The sequence below is a fragment of the Poecile atricapillus genome, chromosome 21 (genome assembly GCF_030490865.1).
Source record: "Poecile atricapillus isolate bPoeAtr1 chromosome 21, bPoeAtr1.hap1, whole genome shotgun sequence".
NCBI lineage: Eukaryota > Metazoa > Chordata > Aves > Passeriformes > Paridae > Poecile > Poecile atricapillus.
In genome coordinates, this window is record NC_081269.1 from 7,117,792 (window position 1) to 7,130,327 (window position 12,536).

Consider the following 12,536-nt stretch of genomic DNA (forward strand, 5'->3'; position numbering starts at 1 on the left):
AAAAAGCAGGATTTCTGGCAGCACTATTCAACAAAGGCGAAATCTAAAAAGAGATTCTCCCTTTTTACTGTTTTTGCTTAAAATAATTTGGCATTAACCAAGGCTTGAGAAGAAGTAGCACCGCGTTCTGGATGCAAGGCTCTGGGATGAGCATGTCTGAAAGCCAGCAGGCACTTCTAATTAAAGATACACTGAAGAGACAAAAACCAGAGTTACAAGTAAAACCACCACTGCATATGCTTTAAGCACCAATAAGTAAATATATAGAGAGATGTTACGATTCCTACCAGGGAATCCAAAGTGCAAAGCAGAGCGCTCAAGCAGAGAGAAAGGCAGGTGTCATTACAGGAAGCTGAGCACGAGCAAAATGATTCCATTCCAAGCCTTTCTGCCACAGGATTCGGAGGCTTTACACACAATCTCTGGGAAAAGGTATTGTTCCAATTCAAAAGCAAAAAGTGACATGCAGCTAACACCTTTTTCCATATTTTCATGTGTGCCATATCACTCAATCTCTTTGTCCCTTCCTGCAGCACTGCAGCATCTCTTTATTTTACTGACATCCTCTTCCAAAAAGAAAAATAGAAGACAGAACAATCCAACACATCCCTTTTATTAATTTAGAAAACATGGAAGAAAAGCAATAGGGAAAGTTTTAGCATTAAAAAAGGGATCCTGATTAAAAATCTATAGAACTTGTCTAGCAACATAAACTGATTTCTTTGGGTTAGAGATGACCCCATACAAAACCCCAAATGCAGAACACTCACAGTGCAGGAGAGTCTGGCTACAGACCACTTTTCTACTTCAGGTTAAACTCTTCCCCTAGATTCATGTATCCCACTGCTACCAGCTTCAAGATAAGTAGAATACGTAGCCTTCACAGTAATATTTCCCTTAAATGGTAATAGTTATGTTTTAGCTTTCAGACAGAAAAACACTCTGGGCCATTTTAGAAAGAACTCTAGGGTCATAGAGACTTATGGCTGACTCTTTAGAGCAAACTTAGAGCAGACTGCACAGCAGTTATACAAGCAATTAAGAAAAAATCTCTTATTTGGCATTTCTCTATCATTTTCTCTCGGGCCTGTGACGTGAAGGCCATGCCCCGTTAAGCAGATGTAACGTACGCCAATGGGTTCTGCTTGGCTGAGATGAAAGACTTTCATGCTCCTGAATATAAAGCAATGAACAGTGTTTCCAGTTGTTCCTGGAAGGCCTCATCCTCTTCCCATCACAAAACTTGGCTCTTCAGCATCATCTTCCTTTTCTTCCTCCTCCTTGCTATCCTCTTCGTCATCCTCGCTGCTGCCTTGCTCTTGGGATTGCCCAGGTTCTACAAATACAAACAGGATGAATGGATGAGGTGCTCCCACCTGGCTTCCTTGCCAAACATTTCACAACAAAACACTCTCAGGTGCTCAGCAAATGTGGATTAGGTCAGGCTAACTAGCACAGATGGGTAACATATTCCCCTGTGTCTTCCTTGTTAAGCATCTCACAACCAAGCAGTCCCAGATACTCAGGGAGCACGAATCAGTTTCTATTAATTCTGCTGAGTGATGAGGAGCTCAGAATATCAAATTCTCCCTTGGGGAATTCCCTTATCTCCAATGTTACCACGTCCATCATTAAACAACTCCACCTCCTCTGGAACACTGTTTCTAACAGAGACAGTCAAACACTGAGGTGATAGATTATCTCATTCCCAATCTCACCTCCCCAGGCTGGGATGAGCTTTGAAGGATCACACAGAGCACTGGGAAGCCACAGGCAAGACTCATCATCATCATTATCTTCCTACAACCTATCCAAGTTCACAGAAACTCCATGAGGTGCCATAAACTTTTACAGACCTGTTTGCTATACTGCCAGTACAGGAACTCATTAAAATATGCCTAAAGTTAACAAGGGTCACAGAAAACTTGTGAAGTCTACTAAATAAAAAAGGTAACATCTACTAGAAATTAAATAACAGATAATAAAAATGAGGTATGGCATAAAGTGGGAGCTGAATCTGAGAGCCATTTTTCGTCTCTCCCTATTCCTCAGGCCCAGTCACACTCTCAGTGTCCTGAACAGTTCATGCGGGATTTAGGCTCAGTGGTCTGATGCCACCGCGTGGTGAAGTGCTGAACTTTGAGCCTTTATTGGGAGTTTGTTCACTAATGCAACCTCAACGGCTGACCTCATTTAGTGCCAACCCTTATTCTTAGTGATTTTACTACAACACAGATGAAACATGGCAATTCAGAGGTTTAATTTATTCATTAAAAAAGGAAGGCAAATGTTTTCCTGCCATATACAACAAATACACTTTAATTAATTTGAAAAAAACTTTCTGATCACAAGCCAGGGCACACAAAACTAAAAAAAGAAAGATTGTTCTCAGTTGACCAAAAATGGCTAAGAGGGGCTTCTCTCCCCCCTGATATTATTATTTTATATAGAGAACCACAGACTGTAAAGAGTTAAGAACTGTTGCAAAGACCAGGGAGTTTGGATTCTGTCTTTCAGGAACTTGTGCCAAACAAAACCACTCCAGCCCCACAACTGGTACAGGGCAATCCCATACCACAGTGCCAGTCCCTGATCCAGCTCTCCTCTCTCCCAGCCACTCCCTAAGGGATGGGTATTCTGTTTGCTCACTCAAAATGAACAAAAGTATGTTGACTCATACTTAAATTCTCCTCCCAGTTACAATTCATAAATGAGTAGCTTAAAAAAAAACCCAAAAAAACAAGACCAAAACAAAACACCCAAAAAATTCACTCTGCTACATTCACTTGCTGTCACAAGTAAAATTAACCTAACAATTTGTCCTCCCGTGTTTACATGGGAGGCTGGCAGTGGTTCAGTTGAAACAGATCCAATTCTGAAAAGCAAAGCACAAATAAGGTAGAACTGTCAGGCAAGTCACTGTTCCAGCAGAATTACCAGAAACTGCTGTAATTTTAACATTAACCATTTGTGTGCTAATTCACAAGGGACAACTATTTGAAATAGTGAGCCAAAATATACTCACTGAGACGAAGCAACAAGTATGCAAAAGTTTAAGCAAACAGTTACACTGACATTGTTGAACATTAATTTTTCAAGACTGCAGGAGAACAGAGGCAGTCAGGTTTTTCACCTTTATTTCTATGAAATGAAATAGTCCTGTAGAACAGATGGTATCAAGGTGGCTCAATTTCTTACACACAAAATTATTACTCAGTTTCTTGCTGCCCAAGCTGTGCTTTTTTTTTCCACCGTTTTCCCATACACATTCCAAATATACTTTAAAAAAGCACAGCCTTGAACAATCCTGCCTTTCTGAGCTGCTGAGGTTCTGAATCTGCAGCTCATCAGAATAGCTGGGACAAAACATCCACAAACCAAGAGTTTTCTGTCCAAAATTCCCCCTAATAAATGGAAAATATTCACAAACAGCCAAGTTATTTGTAAGATTAAATCTCAACATAGATGGCTTTCAAAGAGGATTTTGAAACATTAGCTAAAATAACAAGCTTAAGGCTCAGGCTCTAATCCATGTATTGAGAATGCTTGGGATGGGGGGCTGGAACAAAACCTTCTAAGATTCAATAAGGAAACAGAACCAAGTCCTGAGAAAAGTAAACTAAATTTCACTGACCTTTTTCCTGTTTCTTTTGTTCAAGTTTATTTTTCTTAGCTTGCAGTTTCTTCTCTTTTAACTTCTGGCTATAAAGCAAAGAAAAAAGACTCTCTGGAAAATCCAATGTAAAGCTTCTTCACATTCAAACACTGATAAAGGAGATATTACAGACATCTTGGAAAAGCTGATTTCAGAAGAGAAATTCAATTTAAATTTGGCCTCAACTGAACATTCAGCAAGAGTAAACTTAGCACATGATCAAGAGAAACTTTTCTATGTTGTTTTTAGATTAATGGATTTTTAAAAAGTCTTTCATGACTTCACTGCAACCAGAACTATGATACACAAGTATCTCCAAGAACACAGATGGAACAAAAATGAATCTGCCCCCACATTTTAGCTACCTAGGCTAATAAACAGAAAGAGAAAATGGTGTTAAAACCCAGACTGCAGAAACTGAACACTGGGGAGAAAAAAAAAAATCACCAGTAATATATACTTCAATTGAAGAAAATAAAAATAGTGCAGTATGCTCTGACCTTCCTCTTCGGCTGCACTTTCTCAGGATGTCAGGCCCTAGGAGTAGCACTAGGGATAAGAGGGAATTTCAATTCATAAAACCCAGCTCTCTTTGGCCAGCAAAGGCAACCTGGCAAGTTAATGGCAGATGCAGGCAGAGCAGCCTGGCATTCACATGCTCCTTTCTCAACAGCATAACCAAATTCTCTTGAAACAGAGAGTCAGGAACTGTACCTGTTGGGTCAGGACAGAGAAGGGTGGTGAGGGAAATCAGAGGGGCTCCTGGAGGGCAAAGCCACACCATTAGAGCATAGCAGGGGGACAAGGAGGTGTTAGTGTTTAGGCAGCATCTGCTGTTGGAACAGTTGTTCTCCATCTCAGCCAGAGAAGAGGCAGCAGGCCAGATCTGACTTGCTGGCCATCTGTTGGACCACATTAAATTAAACTAAGATGGCAACAGTGTTTGTGTTGTGCACTTTTGTGTTAACATGGCAGTGAGTCACTTCACACAGGCCTTTCCACAGCAGCTCTCAGCCACAGCATGCAAAACAGCAAGGGAGAGGCTGCTTAGGGTCAGACCCTGGGAAAGAGCAGAGCCACGATTCCCTGCTATTTCTGAAACCTATCCTGGACACAGAGAGTGGGATTTGAATTCTTGTGTCACAGCACACAATGCTCAGGCTATTTCTTGAGAGCATCAATCTTTTAACTGTTTCATTTTGTCTAAAATTTAAAAGAAAGATGGATTTAATATTTTTTTAGTATTACCATCTAACTTGTTAGACTTGGCCTGCCAGACATTTCAATGGGGTAGGCAGAAGCAGCTTACCCATGAAGCAGCACCCAGTTTTGCACCAGAATTGCTTGGTATCAATGATTCAGACATAAACTTAAGCCAGATATAGACACAAACCTTTCCTGACACTGTTAAAACAAATATGCAACAAGACATGTTGCAGTCAAGACCACAGTGTCAGCAAAAGCAGCTCAACCAGTCCAAAGTTATCCTGCAAGCAAAGGCATGGAAAAGAAACCACCCCAGCAAAGCCTGTCAGGTTTACAGCTACCTTTGGAAACCAAACATTGACACTGACAAATTTAATTTCCACAGCCAGACTTCCCAGCTGGTAGAAGCAGACACAGAATGACAGTGTTTATCCAGAGCATGCAGCTACAGATGAGGCACAGGGAGTAAGGGTTTCCATGTCAAGCCTCCTGGGAAAAATCTGCCCTTACCGCTTCCTTCTGCGTTTTGCTGTTTGCTCTTCTGCAATCATCTTATTCCTCTCCAGTTTCTTCTGGAATTCCTCATCTAGTCTTTGCTGTAATTGATCACATGTCATACTTTGGTCACAATCTAAATTAAAATACTTCTTTTGAAAGTCATGTCCTTTTAGGGAGAAGTCTTTTAGCAAAATACAGAAGGGAGCTCTGCCAGATTTTGTCTGGCTTCTTTATACAAAGCCACGTTCCTAGGGATGACTCCTGTACAGACAGCATTTTTAACCTGCAACCTGAGCCAAACATTGAAACCTTCTGAGGGAGAAATCCTCACCAGAGCAGATGAGGGAGCTTGGGCTTCTGCCCTAATAAACGTTTCAGTAAAAACAAATGAATAATTGGAGACACAAACATTAACATATGGACTTAGCCAAGAGAATGTATCAATAGTGTTTTCTGAAAGAGGGGGCATTCTACTGGATCAAGACTTAAAAGAAACATCTGGATTCGGTGCACAGGCACTTTGTTTCTGTCTGTGCAAGGCAGTGTTATCAGGGATTTCTAGCTTTTAAAGCATTCTCAAGTCAGCCTGAGAACACACACATTCCCATGAGGCCTTACTGCGTGCTAGGACCCCAGGGAACACAGGAGATGGAGCATGTCTGACACAAAGCACCAAATGTTTCAGTACTGACACAGACACCACGGATCACACACTCCTACAGACTCCTCTGACAAGGGGTGGCTCAGAACGGAATTATTTGTACATGACTTTCAAAGAAAACACAGATTTGCAATGAACAGTAAACAGTTGGGGGTGGGGGGAGTTCTAAGGAGTTGTGCTGACCTTCTCAGCCATGGCATCCATGAAATCTTGCCTCTGGTACTCTCGCCGACGGAGGTGCCGGTACACGTGGAACTCCCCGCTCCCAGCTCCAGCACTGGAACCTGCAACAGGGAAGAGTTCAGCCTGCTAAGAAAGGATAAACAGATGCTCACAAATCACAACAGCTGGATGCTGAGGGATGGGACACAGGAAAGGGCACTGTCACATGAAAATCTACCAATGCCACATGGAGTGTGTCACCATTTCAAACTCGGTCCACAACCAAAACCCAGAGTGAGCTGCAAACCCACACACTTTTGGGTCACTGCAGGTCCTACAATCTCCCTGGAGAACCCACTCTTAGCTGCACATCAAGGCAGGCAAAGAACTGGAGATGAAATGCACTCCCCAATCTCTTACAGGCAGAGGTGAATTACAATTTGAAGCTGATGCTGCTTCAAATTAATTTTTAGCATTTCTCAAACACAAAATAAAGGTCAACAGAAAGGTGCTGAAAGGTGATATTGTACTTTCCCATGCAAGACAGTTTTTAACTGCTTCTTCATAAATTAAATCCTTACAGCTCATTCTTCCTGACATCAGCTTGCATGCTGAAGCCTTGCAGCAGCTTTAAGCATTGTGCTCCACTCTTCCTCTCTCTCCTGAGCCCTTTCCCAAGGGAAAGCACAGGAATACAAACCTCAAAGACACCTAACTAAAACCCAGCAGTTGGGATTGCAACAGGGGTGCTCTTGATACCTACAGAGTCCCAGCACATCAGATACTTCCAGAAAAACAAGACAATTCAACTCAAGCACACAGCAAAGCTATCTGAAAAAGCCATGGAGAATTACAATAAGCAGACTGTATTCAGAAGTGTATAAAAACTCGAGCCCAAGATCTCTTATTCTGAAATAAGAACAAGTCAACCTCTAGAAAGGATAGAGGTCTCAAAGAAAGACAGAACTTCTACATGCAGCCAGTTTATACCACAGCTACTACATTTAATCCCTGCAGGGAGAAGTGAAGTGTACACAGAGCATTTGGGTCAGGGTCCTGGCACAGCTGCCAGCTCCCTAGCTGAGCACACACAATCAAACCTGCTGCACGTGCCTGCTTCTCACAGCCTGAGATTCAGATTCAAAGCAGTCAAAAGAAGGACTCCATACTGCCAATCTTCTAGAGCACTCTCAGATCCATGGAGAGGACAGATTTACTCATCATCATTTACTTGTCATCACCAGAGCAGCAGCTTATTGCACTGCAGGCAGCCCACGTGCTGCAGTGCCATGGGCTTTGTTCTCTCTGCATTCTGACAGCCAGCAGAAAAGTAGAATCAGAGAACCAAAAAAAACTTGAAAAATCAACTCTCAAAGTACATTTCACACCTCTTTTCTCCAGCAAAATGAGCAGAAGAAAACCACCTCTGTCCTTTCCTGCTAAACACTTTTCTAAGTTAACTGTGGCTGACCCCAGAGTTATCTGAAGAACAGAATCTTTACCCATGACATCTCTAACGAACTCCGGGGGAGGCCGTGGTGCCCATTCATTCAGTTTTTCAGGAATTGGTACAGTCTTTTCCTGCAAGAACAAACCAACCAGCCATCAGTATCTTCCAGGAGCAAAGTCTGCAATTTTAACACATTGTTGAAAGGTGGGATACGTCTGACAACAGCCTCTTCCACCAACTGACAGATCTCAGAAGGATCACAGCTGCAGCAATTTCTTCATGCACAGGGATCAGGCAGAAATGGAGAATCAGAAGGGATCCTCTCTGTCCCTCACATTCAGGCCTGCAGGTCAACAAACCCTAGGAGGATTAGGAGTGTCTGTGCTTCTTTTTCAGCACGGGAACTAGAAGGAAGCATGTCAGCACCTCCAAGCACTTGCAGGAACTGAGTATAATTCAGTAGTCTGGGAAACGATGAAAGGTGTTTGTGCACCTTCCATGCCAGAGCTAGAGGACAGGGAAGAGCAGGGGAGGGAGAACACATGGTGCAAGGTCAGAGGAAGAACATGGTGTGGGAAGTCTCAGCCTGTTCCAGCACACACGGTACGGGGGCTGAGCGTATTGTCCTGGCAAAAATCTCCTCAGGACAGGATCAGAACACCCAGTTAGAGGGCCAGGGTCATGATCTTGCAATTTAAAAGCGGTGGATAGAGAAAAGACCGGCGGGCAAAGCACTGAGGGGCCCCTGGGTTCCCAGAGAAGCAGCTCTCTCCTCACAGCATCCCAGAAAAGACAGGTCCTTCTCCCCTCACAGCAATACAGTGGGGAGGGGTCGTTCCCTCTCCCCTTGAGGACCCGGCAAGGAGGAAGGGGGCGTGTGTCGATCCTGTCACGGAACCGGGAAGGAAGAATGGGGGGGTTGGACCCTCTCCCTTCACAGACCCCAGGGAGGGGGTGTCGCCTCCTCTTCCCTCACGGACACGGAGTGGAGAAAGGGGAGGTTGGCCCCTCTCCTCTCACGGACTCCGCAGAAGGGGAAAGGGGGTGTTAGTCCCTTTTCTCTCACAGAGCCAGAGGTGAGGGTCTCAGCATCCTTCTCCCCTTACAGACACCGAGAGGGTCTCAGTGTCCCTCTCACCTCACAGGCACCGAGGGAGCCCATCTGCCCTCACAGACCCCCGGGATGTGGCGGGGGTCTCGGTGTCCCTCTCCCCTCACGGATCCCGGGGGGATCTCAGCGTCCCTCTCCGCTCCCGCCGCCCCGGGCCGTGCCCCGGCGGGTGCCCTCACCGGGTTCCTCATGAGGCGCTCGAGGCGGAGGCGCTGCTCCTCGGCCGCGCTCCGGGGGATGACGAGCGGCTGCGGCTCCTTGCGGGGCCGGGGCGGCCGCGGGGCCGAGGGCGCCGCCATGTTCCGGCCCTGGCCGCGCCCCGCCCCCCCGTGACGTCACGGCGCGCGACGCGGGCGGCCCCGTTATGGCGGGTGCGGTGAGGGCCGGGTGGAGGCGGGAGCTGTGTGAGGGATCCCCGTGTGAGGGACGTTCGTGCGGGGCCCTCAGCGCCAGCAGAGCCACGGAATAGGGTCCGTGAGAGGAGAGGGACACGGAGGAAGCACTTCTGGGGTCATCGAACCCAGCTTCTGCCCTATCACCACTCTTGTCAACGAGAGCACTGTGCTGCAAGTCGTTTCTTGGACGGCTCCATGGACCATGGCTCCACCACCGCACTGGGCAGCCTGTACCAGTATATAATCACCCCTTCTGTGGAAAAAATTCCCCCTCATAATGTCCGTACCCTGCAGCCTGTATTGAGGCTGAAGGCAGAGTCACCAAACTGTATGAAGGGTCCTCTTCCAGCCCAATCCCCCTGGCAAGGCAGGGTCACCCAGAGCAGGTTACTCAGGAACGCAGATGGGGAGGCTCCACGGTCTTCCTGGGCAGCTTGAAAAATTGATTTTTCCCAGTGCTCTGCCACCCTCAGTGGGATTCTTTGAAGGCACAGAGTCACAGAACTATGGTTCACGTTGGAAAGGACCATTGGGGTCACCCAGTCCGTCCCCCTGCTCCAGCATGGTCCCCTGAGTGTGGCATTCAGGGATGTGGCCAGAGGGATTTTGGGGGACACCACACACCCTCTCTGTGCAGCCTGTGCCAGTGCTTGATCACCCACACAGTGAAGAAGTTCTTCCTCATAGAATCACAGGATGGTCTGGGTTCAAAGGGACCTAAAAGATCTTCCTATTCCAACCCACTGATGTGGGCAGGGATGCCACCCACTAGACCAGGCTGCTCAGAGCTCCATCCTACTTGTCCTTGAACATTTCCAGGGATGCAGCAGTCAAAGATTTTCTGGGCTATCTGTGCCTTCACAGCAAAGAATTTAATCCTAATATCTCATCTAAACCCACTTTTTCAGTTTGAAGCAGTTCCCCCATCCGTCACTACAAATTCATGTTCAAAGTCCTCCTGCATCTTTCTGTCCATTTGGGTACTGAAAGGCCACAATTAGGTCACCCCAAAGACTTTTCTGAGGCTGAACAATCCCCAGTTCTCTCAGCCTTTCCTTGTAGGAGAGGTGTTCCACCCCTCCAGCCATCTGGTTTGTCTTCTCTGGGCTCACTCCAACAGGCCTCTGTCTCGTTTTTGGATGGAACTGCCTGTGCTCCAGCCTCATCCCATGGCTCAGCAGCCCTGAGGAGGGCCTGGCTGCTGCCTCCCTCAGACACTCAAAAACTCAGCTACAGCTTGTTCCCTGCATCACTCCCATGTCCCAGCTGTAGCCGTGCATCCTGCTCCTGCCCAAGCTGAGCTCTGATGTCCCCTGTCCCCTCACGCGTGTTCTCAGGGCTGTGCTCTGTCCCCAGCAGGCTGCATCAGCAAGGCAGCTCCGGCATCTGCCGCGCTCCGTCCGAGCCTGAGCAGGATGAAAATTCAACTGGCACCCTCAGCCCTGCCAAATCCCTTCCCCGTGAGGGTGTAAGCGATACAGCACTTCCTGGTGCCCCCGTGGCAGGCTGCCTGCGCCATCTGTTCGTGTCACTTTGGTCATTAACCAGCGCGGCCCGCGGGCTTTGTCTGCTGACAGTGATGAACGGCAGCAGCGTTCCCCACAGCACGGCCGGGCGCTGGGAGACGTGGGCAGGTAGCAGGGGGGGATGCTGTGCTGTTTGCATCCATATTCACGCCTGGGATTTGCAGGAACAGCGCTTGGACGAGCCGAGGGCTGGTACACCCAAATCCACACTTGTCTGACGGCGCTGGAGGAAGCCATGGTGGGGAAGAGGAGCCAGAGCTGGCTGCAGTACAGGCCTCCACTGCAAGCCAAATTTTGTTTCAAGTCGCTGTGGCCCTACAGAAATGGCATGGCATGTGCTGGGGCTGTGTGTGCGTCACAGAATTAGCCAGTAAAGGTCAGCTGCAATGGAAGAGGGGCATAAGCCTTTGTGCAGTTTATGGAGATAAGCCAGAGCCGGGAAGTTGGGCTCTGGGTTTCAGACAGCTTCGTGCTATGCATGTGGAGAGGGTGACAGAAAGGGGAACAGAGAGGTTGGGAATGGCTCCTTCTGAGATTTATAGTTCATTTGTATGGCCTGAATTTATTAAGGCTCCATTCTCTTCCCCTTTCTGTGGAGAAAATCGGAGCTGATCCTGAGGTTCAGCCCTGTGTTTACAAAAGACTTTTCAACCTCCGCTGAGGTTGCTATGGAAATCACACTAGTTTGTGTCTCGTGTTTGTCTTACCAACCTGATTTGTAAAAGAATGGTGTGAATTTAGTGCTGGCTGAGTTCCCAGCTGGCCGCTGGTCCTGGAAGGCATCCTTGCAGTCTCAGCCCTGGCTGGAGCAATGCAAACAGCTTCCTCCACGCTGTCTGCCAGCTCCCTGGCTCCTGTGCCTGCGGCTCTCCCAGCCTTGGGTCGTCTTCAGCCCACCAGGACAGAACCCATCCAGTGCCAGGCTGGACTCAGCCCTGCCAGGCAGACACCAGCTCTGTTGCAGAGGCTACAGCAGGTCCCTGTCCCCTCTCAGTCACCGCAGACTGTTTCACAAAGCAGAATTGCTGCAAATCGATTGAGTTCCCTCTGCTGAGTCCTAAGCACAATTAATCCCTAGCGTTTCGCCCTGTTTCTTCCTCACAGCCACCTCTCCAAGCACACAGCTTCCCACAGCAGGGCTGTGAATGATGAGCTGCCAGGACTTGGCTGTCCCGTGCCAGTCCCCATGGGAGGAAGGCAGAATGGCAGCCTGAGGGACTCACTTGCCCAGAACGTGGCTTGTTCCAGCCACAGCTCACAGCCCCAGGAAACAACCAGGCAGCTTGCCTGTCATCCAGCAGAGCCTTCAAAAACCGTGGGGAAAGAGACCTGGGAACATCTCACTCTCAAACTACGCATCTAGGGAGCTGGTGCAGACTCTTGCTGTATTCTGCACGATTTACTTTTAAAAAATCTGGGGAGTGGGGCAAGACAGTTACTTAGGTCATACAAAAATAGAAAGTATTTCACCAAAATACAAAGCCCACAAAATCAGAGTACCGGGCTGGGATCTGGGCAGGACTGGGCTTACTGGGGCCAGCAGATTTGCATTAGAACAGGGTAGTGTTCTCATAGGTCGGAGCGAGCCAAACAACAAAACACCCTGATCTTTATCAAAGAAGCTCATTTGTGTTTCTGAGGAGTTCTCCTACCAAAGGGATCCTTCTGGAAGCACTGCAATCCTTTGCTGAGACAGACCCTGCACGTCAGGCAGGAGCTCCAACACCCACATGAAACGTGGGCAGCTGCACTGCTGAAATCTCTTCGCATTTTTGTCCTGTTCATGGTATGTGCCAGGGCACAGCTCAGCAGCAGCATCTCTGCAGCCCAGTCCAGCATCCCTGCAGCCCAGTCCTTCTCCAGCCCTGGGCA

At 47.5% G+C, this 12,536-nt stretch overlaps 1 protein-coding gene across 1 annotated transcript; it reads right to left on the reverse strand.

Annotated features, from left to right (window-relative positions):
- Positions 1-597: 597 nt before the first annotated feature.
- PRKRIP1 (PRKR interacting protein 1) lies at positions 598-9,068 on the reverse strand. The gene is made up of 6 exons (XM_058854119.1): positions 8,923-9,068; positions 7,685-7,763; positions 6,204-6,304; positions 5,372-5,457; positions 3,635-3,702; positions 598-1,336 (listed from the first exon to the last, which is right to left on the reverse strand). The coding sequence occupies exons 1-6, from the start codon at positions 9,040-9,042 to the stop codon at positions 1,221-1,223; spliced, it is 570 nt and encodes a 189-aa protein (XP_058710102.1). The 5' UTR covers positions 9,043-9,068; the 3' UTR covers positions 598-1,220.
- Positions 9,069-12,536: the final 3,468 nt, after the last annotated feature.